This window comes from Lacerta agilis, chromosome 7 (genome assembly GCF_009819535.1).
Source record: "Lacerta agilis isolate rLacAgi1 chromosome 7, rLacAgi1.pri, whole genome shotgun sequence".
NCBI classification, from domain to species: Eukaryota; Metazoa; Chordata; class Lepidosauria; order Squamata; family Lacertidae; genus Lacerta; species Lacerta agilis.
The window spans coordinates 37,955,664-37,969,867 of record NC_046318.1 but is presented as its reverse complement, the minus strand read 5'-3'; the positions used below and the strand labels follow the sequence as shown (position 1 = coordinate 37,969,867).

The 14,204-nt window shown below is 41.6% G+C and overlaps 1 protein-coding gene across 2 annotated transcripts in view; it reads left to right on the top strand.

Annotated features, from left to right (window-relative positions):
- Window positions 1–14,204, top strand: part of CEP192 (centrosomal protein 192) — a 56,767-nt gene that overhangs the window by 17,279 nt on the left and 25,284 nt on the right. For both annotated transcript variants that reach the window (XM_033154842.1, XM_033154841.1), the window contains exons 19-26: window positions 73–220; window positions 1,938–2,106; window positions 4,099–4,909; window positions 5,284–5,432; window positions 5,908–6,138; window positions 11,710–11,835; window positions 13,451–13,591; window positions 14,071–14,131. In XM_033154842.1, the coding sequence (XP_033010733.1) occupies window positions 73–220; window positions 1,938–2,106; window positions 4,099–4,909; window positions 5,284–5,432; window positions 5,908–6,138; window positions 11,710–11,835; window positions 13,451–13,591; window positions 14,071–14,131 (1,836 nt within the window). The remainder of the gene's footprint in view (window positions 1–72; window positions 221–1,937; window positions 2,107–4,098; window positions 4,910–5,283; window positions 5,433–5,907; window positions 6,139–11,709; window positions 11,836–13,450; window positions 13,592–14,070; window positions 14,132–14,204) is intronic.

Below are 14,204 nucleotides of genomic sequence, written 5' to 3'. Positions count from 1 at the left end.
GCTGATAATCTGAAGTCATTCTTTCCATGGCTAGGAGGATTAATTTCAACATCTCCTTTTTAAAATATTCAGGTAATGCGGTTGTAGTAACAGAACAGGCACCTGCAACTCCTATGCCTTGTATACAGATTTCAGATGATGAACAATATAGTTTCAGACCTTCAACGTCTCCACTTATTCATTCATCTCCAAATGAAGCTTCTGGAACTGCTCTTTTAGGGTAACTATTGTGTGGGAACATGAAAAGCCCAAATGTGGGTGGGAGTTAGTAGTTGAATACGGTTAGATTGCATGGTCTGAGCCATACAATCCATTATTGCCCTACTGTACTGGTACAGCTCCCTGAGGTCACAGTCGGTCTTCCCCATCACCTGACAGCCCTTTTAAAAATGAGATTCCTGGGATTTCCTTTGTGCAAAGCATGCTCTCTGTCTTTGAGAGATAATCTCTCATTTGAATATACACATTAACTAATCATTGGCAAATACTACTTTTGACCTCTGTACATGAGGCTCTAATTTTTAAACACACTTCAATCAATATAAACCTCTTCAAGACAATTGTCATAATATAACATGGCAGTCATTTTTACATATTTAAGTGTGAACTAGAAATGAGAACATTGCTGCTGCTTAGCATTCTTGCCAAGTGAACAATATTACAGTATTCAGTGTCAAATCAAAGAGCCAGCATCATTATTTTGTTATAAATTATGTGACTTGCTCAAGTAGTAAGGATACTCCATAAATTAATGTAGCTTCCTATTAGCTACTGAGCTACGTTCAGGCTTTTGTTGCTGGAATTTAAACCCTACACAACCTGGCACCAGGATCCAAACTGATCTTTAAGATCTTCTACAGAGACACTGCTGGCCGTTCTACAACCAGACAATTGTCACTTTGTGACATCACCAATAAGGCCTGCTTCCTGCATTGTCACCCATCCTATTGGGTAATGCCTCTTAAAACATACTTTTACCCAAGCTTTCCTGGACTCTGGGTCTTAATTTTTAATTATCTGTTTTGTACACTGCTCAATGCTACCTGTGGTGCATCACTCTGTGTTACTGTTTCTCTTCAATTTTAGCAATTTTGTTAAATGTTATTATCAATATTCCATTTATGTAAACTGTTTATTTTTATTTAGCGGTATACACTTGTTTATAAAATACTGTGGTGATACAGGAAAAACGAAAGGCAAGCCTCATGCAGATGTGATGCTACACAAACAAATTAACTATGGTGCTCCTAAATCCAGGTCTCTGACAGTTGAACAGGTAGCCAACATGGTGCCCTCCAGATGTTTTTAGCTTAATCCAGCACTGACCAGTGTCATGGATGATGAGAACGTTAGTCTTACCAGCATCAGGAGGCTACCCCCGAACTATGTTTTTTGAGATTTAGCATGGTCAAACATGACACTGAAGGACAGCTAAGGTGATAGAGCGGGGAAGCAGAGCATTTGGATAATAAAAGAAAGGTGAAAATGCATGATTATTAAGCCAAGGCTCTGTCAGGGTCTATACTGTGTCTGTTACTGGCCTGAGGAGTGAAATGAGCAGAAGCAAACTCAAAAGCTGCATCTAGCCTCTTACTAGATCGTGTAGTTTTAGCAGTTACTAGGTCATTTTGCTTCATGCAACTAAGATCTAGAAACACTTTTTAAAGGATTGGCTCAGATATGGCCTCCATTACAGGCTAGTAGCACTAAGCTGGTAGCAGCCATGGCTCTGCTAGGTCACATTAAGAACAGAAGGTGGGGGGTGGAACATTGGAAACACAGTGCTGGTCTGGTGGCAACCACTACTATTTCCAGGGAAACAGATGAGGGGCAAATCACATTACTGATGGAGTGAAAAGCCGGATATTATTAAATGGTTATGTAGGCAGTTTGTTTGTGGGTACATTTTTTAAAAGTCAGCATTCTTTGTGTTTTAGAGCTGATGCTGACTGTCCTGATACGACATCAAATTCTAAGGAATCATCTTGTAATGATAGCTTACCTCAGGTGCTGTGTACTGATCATAGCTTGGGACGATTGACCTTTGTCTCTGCCACTGAAAAAACCCTTCAGAATCTAACTCTGTCTAGTCCAGAGAGATGTCAGGTGAGTAGCTTGTTAGATGAAAAACATTTTTTATATGCCAAGTTTCAAGTTATAGTTAGTTCTTCATAAAATGCACCTAGGATCAATCTTCCCAGAAGTATAAAATATTAGTCAAGAACCAGTATAGTATAGTGGACGGTGTACTAGATTTTGACTTGTATTACCCAAGCTGAAATTGTTACACTTTAGCCAGGACTCTGACTTACTCTGTACAGTGGGTACCTCTGGTTACGAACTTAATTTGTTCCAGAGGTCCGTTCTTAAGCTGAAACCGTTCTTATCCTGAGGCGCGCTTTCGCTAAATGGGGCCTCCTACTGCACACGCGCCTCTGGCGCGCGATTTCCATTTGCATCCTGGGGCAAAGTTCGCAACTAGGAGCAGCTACTTCCGGGTTAGTGGAGTTCATAACCCAAAGCGTTTGTAACCAGAAGTGTTCGTAACCAGAGGTATCACTGTACTAGCTAATCTGTTAGTTTCTTGTCCCCTTAAGTACAGTGGAACATACATAAAAGGGATTGGATGAGTAAGGAGAACTAATTTAATGTTCCGGTCAAAATGTATTGTAAGTGTTAGTGTTAACCTCCCCCACCGCCGCATTCTAAACTTACCATTTCCATGAACCTGCTGCTCTGGAATTCAGATCAGTGATATGAAAAACAAAATGGCAAAATCATAGCAGATATTCTTAGGACACTTGCTGACATGAGCTAATATGAATTAATAACACAGTGGACTATGAAAACTCATTTGTGCAGTGCCGCAGGAGAGGAGAAGCTCTGGCCTGTTTACCAAACTTGACCTGCCAGGCCTCCCCATGTGGCATGCCAGAATGTCTTTCCCAAAGGTATGCCCACCTTCCCCATAACTGGCATAATCTGTGATGTCAGGTGTGGGGCAGGCTTAGACAAGGATGGAGGAAGCAGGATTGATCCTCCGCGCATTAGCTCTAATCCTAGTTTGCGCATGCCAGCAAGTTCCCACAGGGAATTGTCTAGCACACCCCAAACCTCCAGAAAGTGGGATTGAACACTGATACACAAGGAGTTCTGTCCTGCTTGGGCTGTCTTTCCCACGTCCATGGACCAATTTGGCAGGTGGGTGGGACAAACCACCTGCTAGTTACCTGACATCATTATGACATCAGGTGCGTGACAGCTAGGTGGTCCCACCTATCAAAGTTGACCTGTGGGGAGTGGAAGAAGATAAAGATCTGCTCTGCTGGGTCAAAAATGTTCCCCATCCCTGCCCTGCCTCATGCCAACTACTATGCTGTACCAGCAGGGCTAGTACTGGTGACGTGGCAAATACTGCACCTAATCTCTAGTTGCACATACACACTTGTTCATTTAATACACCTTGTTACTTCTTAAGAATTACTTTTTGCTTCATTCCTGGGGAAGCAGCCGCCTGGAAGCACATGAGATTGCTGACTTTATATGAAAAGCTTGCAGCAAATACTCACCTTGTACCAGAGTTGTGTGGCTTTTAAAAATTAGCTATGATGAATTTATTTAACATAGTTGCCTGTTTGACACATCACATTAAGCCCTATGCTATGGTGTGCTGATGAATGCTGCTCAAACTGCACCTGCCTGGAGAGAAACCACACATTGAGCCTTGCCCATCATGCTAAGCTTTCACTGTGGTTTAACCTCTGGCTCAGGAAATGGAGGAGCAGAGTAGGTGCAATTTGAGGAGCACACTGTTCATTCACAGTGAGCCACAGTTTGTTTCTAACTGTGGTTCAGTATAGCATACAAACAGGGCCAGTAAGTATTGTTTCTGCATTTAAAAGCCTTGTTTTTTTTCATTGAAGAAGGATAATCAGTTTTGGCTATAATACTAATTCATTTTGTGAATTAATTGTGGTGTTTTGTCTACTTTGTAGGAAAGTATAGTAGGCTCTCTGTGTAGAGGCTTTTAATATGTACTAATCATAAGCTTATTACAAATTATAAATGCTAATCAAAATTTTAATATCTTCTATTCAGAATAATCGTGCCAGTGGCTGGGGCACAACAATAGTTTGGACCAGCCCAACTTCAGCATTGGAAGAAGAAACTAAAAAAAACATTGATTTGCAATATAACAAACATCCATCACTAAGCAGTGCAAAAACTAGTGCAAGAAACCATAATAAGAAACTAGAAATAAACAAATCTGCAGATGCTTCCAGCCTACCAGAGCACCAGAAATCAACTAGAGAGCAACCATCAAAGAGCAAAGATCACTCTGCACAGAAATGTTCAAATAATAATGAACTGGGAAATGTTGAAGTACCAGTAACAGAGCATGGGTGTAACACCACAGCACATGGACCAGGCCTATACTCTCAAAAAGATGTGCCTGCTCATGACAGTTTAGGTGACTGTATTTCATTAAGTCAAAATAGAGCAAACTTTAAATCACATGTCCCTGTTTCAGAAATTCCAGCCATATCTTCTCAAGTTCCAACACTGCTAACAGGGTGTTCCCTTAGAACAACACCATTTGCCCAACAATATCTGAGAAGCTTGCCATCTCAAACAAATATGGCTTTGCCTCAGTATCAAGTTGGATGTCCTCCAGTTTTTGGTGTTCCACCAGGACTGATTTATTCTACCATCCCTGTGGGTCATGTTCCAAGCTCACTGACTGCTGGAATGACACCAGGTTCAGAAGTTGGATCTGGAATGTTGGGTGCAGCTCCACAGTGCAACTTCATTTCCAGCCAGAATGTCTTTAGTAGCACTCCACATACAGTGCAAGTAGCTGATGCTGGTGGACCTAGACAGCTGGAGGAATCTGTGCCATTTGGACTTGGTAAGTTAATTGTTTTTCTTCCAGCAACCTTATCTAATGCCTTTTGTGGTCAGGAAGACATTTACTTGGGACTCTTGGTCATTCTTTTATATATTTAAATTTTAAATGAGCATCATTTACCATCTTTATTTGTTCATTATATGTAAAGCAGCCAATGAACAATTTTTTCGTCTGCTCCAAGAGGTTGATGAACCCTTCAGAGCAGGTTTGAAGGGTGAAATCCTGTTGCATGAGCAGAACTCTGCCTGCAGGCTGTTGCATAAAATCCATTTTATCCAGCAGTTTGATAAAATACATTTTAGCTCTGTTTTTAGGCTGTCCAAAATTTGCAGTTGAAACAGAAATCAATTTATTGGTTATTTTCTCTTTCCTAGAACGTGTAAAAGTCCCAGAAGAATTAACATTCCCTAATGCTTGTTGTGTGGGGCTGACATCACACACAGTCCTTAGTATTCTTAACCCATCTGAACGGTGGCTACAGGTCAGCATCAGCCTCCTTAGTATTATGCTTGATGGCGAAAAGGTATGTACCAAATCTTGATATGTATTATGCATATTTTAATATTTTACTTTTTTTCTCTAGTGAAGTAAACCGTGTTTTAAAATAGAGATGGCGGCCTGCTTGCCAGCCCCCCTCCCCAAAGGGCTAGATAATTATTAACTTGGAATCTGGTTGAAGCTCTGTACTTTTTAGTATCATTTGACCATAAACTATGATGGACTTCAACACTCTTCCTCCTATTGATAGCAACCCCTGTTTTTCAAACACAAAAGTCATTGTGATGAAACTTTCATATCTATGTTCCATTTCAAAAGTATTCACCAATGTACCATGGGGAAGGGGGGCAGCACAGCAGTAGAAAGGATTTGGATATGGTCAACGCAGAACCTTTAAATGCCATCCCATTCCCAATTCTTTGCATCTATTTTACACCTCTCTATTGAGAATTGCTGGCTTTGTCCTGAACCTCTGATTGTGTGTGTGCTTTTTTTTGTAGATGGACCCTCTGAAGCACAGGTGCTTCCTGTTTAAAAACAAAACTGTCATAGGACCTCGTACTGCCGAAGATCTAAAAATGCTGTTTCTACCCTGTCAAGCAGGAGTCTTTCAGTGTGTACTTAGTATTGCCTCTTGGCCATTTACTGCAGATGCAGATACAATAGTCCAGGCACAGGCCGTAGCAGCTAGAGTGATTGTGAATGCAGTTGCTGAGATTCCCGATATTGAGGTAAAAATCCAGATGAGTGCATAATGCATAGTTCTGATAAATACATTGTTAGGGAAGGGGTGTAGCCCAAGCAGGGCTGAGGAGATCCCTATCTGAGACCCTAGAGTGCCATTGCCAGTCATTGTGAACAGTACTGAGCTAGATAGGCTAATAGTTTGACTTGCTATAAGGTATCCTAGTTCGCCTTTATTAATTTATTTGGTACATTTATTCTGCCCTTCATCTTACAATCTCATAATAAGCTACAAATAAAGCAAGGTACAAACAATCCAAAAAAAGGCAGAGCAGGTAAAAAGGTACCTTAAATCAACTGAAGACAAATAATTTTAAAAGTTCTTACAGAGCCAACACAGCTCCTTACAGCAGCATACAGAAACTAATGCTAGCAACCTGAAGTAGCCTGGGAAAACGAGTGTGGCGGTTCGCTCAACCTGCACAGGTCCCCCAGACGTTTAACGGTCCGTTGATACCTGCACTCACCACTTTATTACTTAACCGCTGCCACCAACCAGTTTGTCTGGTATTTACTTCACTCAGTTCAGTCAAGGAGAATATTGGAACAAAACTGTTTTATTTGAAGTTTAGTACATACGCATGTGGTTTCTGAATAAACAGTACTTTCTTGGTTGTGTTCTTGTTAACAACAGTGCCCAACAAATTCTCCCAACCCTGTTCCTACTCCTTCCCTTGCCACCCTTCTTCCAACCTCTCAATACCCACAACAAGCCCCCTAGGCAAAGACAAGCCTAAAGACTAAAGACAAGACTAAAGAACCAAAAACCCAACGAACCCCAGACCAAAGAACTAAGACCCAAAGAACCCCCTTCCTTCCCCGGGAGGGGTTTATATAGCCCACATAACTCCGCCCCCTCAAGGTTCTTACTGGTTATTTCCTTTTAACACCTTCTATGCCAATCCGAAGTGTGGGTGAACGCCACATACCTCCCCCCTTTAGAAAGTTTGATTCAGGAGGGTTCACTTTGCCAAGTGACCTCCTGATCAACTGTCAGTTGCTACACATAAACATACCTCATTATTCATGGATGTCCACCCCCCAAAACAACATATATACAATTTTACTACGGTTATTTTCAGTAGTTCACTCTTCTTCTTCCATTTCCGGTCTCCTGGATAGGGCATCGGCGACGATGTTAAGGGAACTTTCACACTCCTTAGTGTCCTTAAACGCTGTAAGAAGAATCTTTCTCTGGCACCAGTCTTTTCTCTGCCGTATGACACAGTCCACCTCCGATCCCTGCACTCGATGCATCTGTTACGATTGTGGATTCCAAGCTGTGTCAAATCCTTGTTTCTCAGGGTCAAAAGCTCTCTTGGACCAACTTCTCCCTCCTTCAGGATCTCTGTTAAGGGTTCAAGCTCGAGGCCTTGTACACACATCTCTATGTCCTCAACAGCTGCATACGAACTGGTTGTCTGGCTTTTAAATGTACTGGGAACTGTTTTCATAAGTTTATGGATAGCTTCTTTTCTTTAGTCAGCTTGCTGAAGCTTTCTATACAAGCGTGATCACTCAATGAAAGTAGGCTAAAAAGCTCTGATTGCTTATTGCTCATAGCAATCTCCCTTGCTGTCAGTCCATCTTTGGTCTGTATTGATTTATCAGTTCCCACTTTGAGCAATTTGCAGACTACTTTTTTATGTCTTTGCTGTGGTGGCCACATTAACGCTGTGTAACCACGTTTATCTTGGACATTTATTTGTGTTGCATGAGCAGCAGGGTTCCCATCTTCCCACCACACAATCTCTAGTGTAGGAAACACTTTCACTTTCATAGCAAGTTGATGGGACACCATGCCAGCTATAACTTCCAGGACGTTTTTCTTTCTATATTTCCAACTGCGGAATGGTTTAGCATAAATACGACTAGTTGTTCTAACTGATCTCACAGATAGGTCACTGGTCACACTGCAGGTATACCCTCCTTTACCAATTTCACGGGCTTTTTTAACAACATGACTACTATAGTCTAGATTGGGTTGAAGGTTTAGTGACTTGACTGACTTTGATGCATTCAGTTGGACACTACAGATTTCATCGTCCATCCTGAATGTCAGGTATTTTGTGCTATTAATCCCCATGGGTGCACTAAACACACTGTTGTGTGTGTTTTGCAGGATCTTGCCCCTATATTCAGTTGGAACCACCAATCGTGGTTGTATCTCACCACCACCCCTTGCTGGGTTGATAAGAATTTCTCTATATAATAAACCTTGGTCCAACTTAAATTGTTCTGGACTCTCAGGAGTTAAGGTTTTATTTATCTCTGCCGCCTCAAAATAGGGTTTTAACTCTAAATCCTCCTTTTGTTTTTCCACACAGTTTGAGGCTTGACTATTAGTCAGGGGAAATAATGTAGCGTCTCTTGTTTCCATAGACACTCTTCCCCCCAGCTGCTCTCCTTCCTTAGTGGTTTCAGCAACTGTATCACTTTGTTCAGGCCTGGGCAACAATAACTTCCCTTGTGCTCTGGTGACTATAAAAGCACTTCGCACATGTTCTACTAAATCCCAACCAATAAGGATTGCGGTGGAAATCTCTTCAGAGATCGCTACTTCCCACTGCCCTGACCAACTCTGATATCCAATATCAACTTTTGCCATCGGTAGTACCTCAGGAGGTTTGAAAATTCCCTTTATTCTTATAGTCTTCCCGGGAATGATGGCCTCCGATTTTACTATATCGGGGTGAAGGATTGTGATTTGTGAGCCCATATCCTTCAGCCCACGGTATTTTTTCCCCTCTACCCAAATGTTTTCCCCAGCACTTTGTAATAGGTGTCCATCATGTTGGATTGTATTACAATGTAGCACCTTGGCCTCAGCTACTTCACTGGGCCCCTGCTCAACTGTATTCCAGTTGGTTGCCATGACAACCGAGTCAGTTGGGCCCTGCTCTACAACCTGGACACAAAATGTTTTCTTTGTAGTTGTGGGACTTTTTATTTTCTCTTTTCCTTGCCAACATTCATCCCTCCGATGTCCCTTTTCCCCACATTTCCCACAAAAGATTTCAGGAGGATCTGTCTTGTTGGGTTCATTAACTTTTCCCTCAGCACTCCCTGATTGTAGGGATGTCTTTTCATTGGGCCCCTTCTCTGAGGGGTAATTTCCCTTATTGGAGTCTGAGGTAAATTTTCCTCGATGTTGTTCAGTATTATTTTTATTGTTCTCCCAATTCCTCCCCCCATATCTGGGTCCATCATACACATAGTCTCGGATTTCATTAATCTCATCTCCTAACCTTGGAGCTGCTGCAATGCTTGTGGGGTATCTATCTTTATATTCTGGGAAACGTGTTAACTCTATTTTCACAAGTGTTTGCCCATTGGTATTGTTACTGTTATTCTGCTTTTTTATTGCAGTCAGTTCCAATCTCCTCATTTCTAATTGAAACTGCATTTCTTTTTCCATCATTTGCTCCTCTTTCTCAGATTTAGTTTTTTTCTAATTCCAGCTCAGCCCTCCATTTTTCTTGCTCAGCCTTTAATTTCCTTTTCATCTCTCTCAGTTTATATTCCTGCTCTAGTTTCCACTTTTCAAAACCCTCAGAGATTTTAGGACTCTCTCCCGCAGGTGGAGTTTCAATAGGGCCTGGTTCCCCTTGCAGGTCCCCATTTCCCTCTTCAGCACTTTCTATAGGTGATTCCCTCACCGGGTTCTTAGTCTTTTTGGGTGGCATATTCTTAAAAATAGGAGTTCGAACAGTCTATTAAAGAAAAGAACGTTTTTCTCTGTCTGTTTTCTGGGCTAGGTTCTCCAAGACTATGGTCTGAAAGTCACGCCTAAGGTTGTTTCTCTAACCTTTTCCAGCGTACTTTCCCCCGACCACAACTTAAACCTTTCTGCCAGAATAACTTTTGAGATCACCAGTTCTTAATTCTTTCTCAGCCTCACAGTGATCAAGAGTCTCCACAATTACACCCTAGGACGGGATAATATCCTTTCCAGATTTATCCTCTCTCCCTTCCAGGTGTATTGCTCCTCTCTTTCCAGTCACTGGACTTTTTGATCCCACCGCTGTGCCACCACTTGTGGCGGTTCGCTCAACCTGCACAGGTCCCCCAGACGTTTAACGGTCCGTTGATACCTGCACTCACCACTTTATTACTTAACCGCTGCCACCAACCAGTTTGTCTGGTATTTACTTCACTCAGTTCAGTCAAGGAGAATATTGGAACAAAACTGTTTTATTTGAAGTTTAGTACATACGCATGTGGTTTCTGAATAAACAGTACTTTCTTGGTTGTGTTCTTGTTAACAACAGTGCCCAACAAATTCTCCCAACCCTGTTCCTACTCCTTCCCTTGCCACCCTTCTTCCAACCTCTCAATACCCACAACAAGCCCCCTAGGCAAAGACAAGCCTAAAGACTAAAGACAAGACTAAAGAACCAAAAACCCAACGAACCCCAGACCAAAGAACTAAGACCCAAAGAACCCCCTTCCTTCCCCGGGAGGGGTTTATATAGCCCACATAACTCCGCCCCCTCAAGGTTCTTACTGGTTATTTCCTTTTAACACCTTCTATGCCAATCCGAAGTGTGGGTGAACGCCACAACGAGTCTTAACCAAATTAGATTCCAGATTGTCAACAATCCATAAGTGGGGTGCCACAGCAATATCCAAATATTTAATTGTTTCCAAAAATTAAAAAAACAAAATACAGAAATAAGCAGGAAATAAAAGCACAGTAGAGTTGTAAATACTCAGTGCCTGATTCAATAAACATTTTTGCCAGTCATCTACAGTACAAAGTTTGCACCAAATAAACATCCCTGCAGATGGTGTTCTGTAACTGGGGTCCCCTAACTGCCCCCCCCACTGCTATGTTATCAGCTGTATCATTCCACAAAACGTTTCCTAAATTCCAAATGACAATACTGAGTCTTGAAACTTCATATTTCACTACACTATAAAAAATAGTTCGATTTTCAATAATTTTACTATACGATACTTGGTCTCTCCAAATCTACCAAAATTTGTTAGTTGCCCATGTATATCAGGATGTACATGTTCATTCTGAGGGCTGCAGTCTTCCAGAGGCTGAAGTATGGATGGACGGACCTCTTTACAGTAGTTACGTTTCTGTCCACAGTCACACACTCCTTTATAGTCTCCATCCAGGCAAGCAAGAGGCATTATCAGAATTCAAGAGCACATTCCAGCCTGGGGAAAATATTTAAGAAGGGTATAAAGTTGGGCCAAAGAGGAGGTGTGACTTGGAGAGAATCCTGAGGGCCAGATAGAGAGAGATGGGGGGCACATTTGGCACCCAGGTCCAAGTTTTCCCCATAGTGATGTACACAATGAGCAATTTTTAATAACTTCACATGTTGGTGGAACTTTTTTGTTTCTTCGTTTTGGCTAATCTGTAATAGTCACAGTAAGAGGTTGTGGTCAGAATGCTTCTCCGGGAGGGGGCACAGGTAGAATCTCTTGTCTAGTTATCTTTCAGTGATACCTGTTTGCTTCTTCATACAAATAAATATGACTTTGTGTGCCTCAATTCTTAAAGGTATTATTTCCCCTCCCCCCCCCTTTTCTACTATTAGGTGGAAGCAGGAACGACAAACCACCTTGACTTTGGTGATATGCCATCTGGCAGCTGGAAAGCTCTTCCACTAAAACTAACAAACAAGACATGTGCTAGAGTGCCAGTCAGACTTGTTATTTATGCAGTAAGTATTTATTCATTTAAACTTTTGTACAAGCTTTTATCCATAGTTTGTAACACAAAATACATCACAAAAACAAGAACAAAAAAATGCACAAACCAACAACCCCCTCCCAGTATAGCAACTTGTATAGTGATCTCTTAAGAAGCAGCTACTTGTAAGGGACTGCTACATTGGTTCCACAGTATGGGTAACCAGCAGTTTGGTTTTACTCCCAGATAAGCAGAGGGCCAAACGGATTACCCTTGTTGCAGTGTGTTGATATCACTTGAGATATTTTCTTTGCATCCTGACATGTTTCTCTACAATGGGAATGTTGGTTGTGTAGCAGGATTTCATTATGCTATTCCCACAACAGCTGTCAGAAGCAGATGTTCTAAGAAGCTGAAGTAGAGGGATTGTAGCTGATGAACCTTATTGCATGGCAATACATTTGTGAGGCTGACTGCACTGTAGTTTTGACTTCCATTGATTTAGCAAAGTAAATCCCCGCTCTATTTCTGGAGGTCTACTTCAACCTGGAAATGTTTCATTAAAGAGGTTGAAATATTCACTTCTGCCCTTGTCTCTTCTGCCTGTGAAACAGTTGACCAGGTCACTTTCTTCCTACCTGTCCAATCACTCATTCGATGTTTCTGGCAAGGAAAGCTTTTCCCATACTTCTCCCAGATCAGCTCCCTCAATTATCTATTTTTGGTTCCCTACTATATTCATCCTCCCTTCCTCCTGGCTTTCTAAGTGTATGTACATAATGTATTGAAAACATAGTTACTTAACTTCTTGATCAAGGAAAGTTTTGACTCTATTGGATTCCCCTTTCTATTCTTCATCTCCATGTCATGTTGCTACCCCTTGTCTAACTTTGCTAAGTACAGCATGCTTATTTTCTGCCCCTTAATGTAAACTCCAGTTGCCACCAACCATTACTGCAGCCTTTTCTTTTTCTGGCTTGCGGTTCCCCCCAGCTTTCCAGAACTTGGCTAACAAAATAATTTATGGGCTCTTAAACTGCATAGCACCTCTCCCTAAACTCTTACATTGGGATCCTATCAACTCCTGGATGCAGCACAAACTCCTCGTTGCTGCCTTACACAGCTGCACCCCCTCTAATTATCCACTACTCGTAGCTCAATGCATTTGTGACATGTTTCACTATCTTTAGCTGTTTCAAAGATCTCTTGCTCGCTCACTAGGAGCACTGGAAGCATCCATATATCAAGTCCATAGGATCCATTTAGTATTGCTTATAGTGACGGCAGCAATTTGGGGTTACTGATAGGAGTCTTTCCCCAGCTTTACCTTGATTTCCAGAGACTGAAGTTTTTGCATGCAAAACGCGTGCTCTGTTACTGAGCTACAGCCCTTCTTTCAGTCAAAGGTTTCTTTAATCAGGCTTCTAAAAGGCATCTATTCTGCTCAGTGCCCCATATGCTTGGAATGCTCTCCCAGAACCCGTGTGGTACCACCTCTTGCTTGAAAATTTTATTTAGTTAGTAAAACAGCAGGGCTCTATTTAGCATATCCTGACAAAAGTCAGTAACCTGAAATGCTGGGTAATTTAGGGGATGACAGTAATGTTCTGCTTTTAAAATGTAAAAAAAAAAAATCTTTATTACAGAATGCTGTAGCATGGCGGTGTTTCACATTTTCTAAGGAACCAGTTAACACTTCTGTTAGTTTGCTCCCTGTTTGCGACATTTCCCAGCGAGCAGCTCCGTCAGTGATATCCCATGTAATGAATGCAAGAAGTGATGGGCAAGTAAGTCACTATAAACCAAATGAATATAGTTGAATTAACCAAAATAGTATTTATCTTTAAATGCTTAGCTGAAAGTTTGCTTTTAGTAACAGAGTTTTTATTTGGGAAGTGTTTGCCTAAGATCCAGGTCAAAGCACTACCTTTCAGAAATTCCCCCATACGTCAATTCTGCCTTTGAAATCCCAGTAGTGTCTGGGACAATCTGGACGTATGGCAGCCCTAGTATTGGGGACATCCGTCCTTCACTTAAATTGGTGGTGTGCTTTTCTTTGCCAGTCATTATCTGATTGTGTTCAGGTGAGCACAGAACCATTCACACCACAGAAGAGCCATTCTCTCTTCCTGCTGTATCTGTAGTTTAGGGTAGTAAAGACTTAAAGCCATGGTCTTTTAAAATACGATTCTGTGTGAAGATTGTAGCTGTTCAATGTTTCAACCATAATCAGTGTTTCATTCTACACAAATGTCTTTCTTTCCAGGATCCTGATGTTCTAGTAGTGTGGGTTCAGTTCCATGCACCGAGCAAATGCATCACTTCAGGTATAGATCTGCTATCTTATGAAATCAATGTACAGTGGTACCTTAGTTATCAAACTTAATCCGTTCCGGGAGT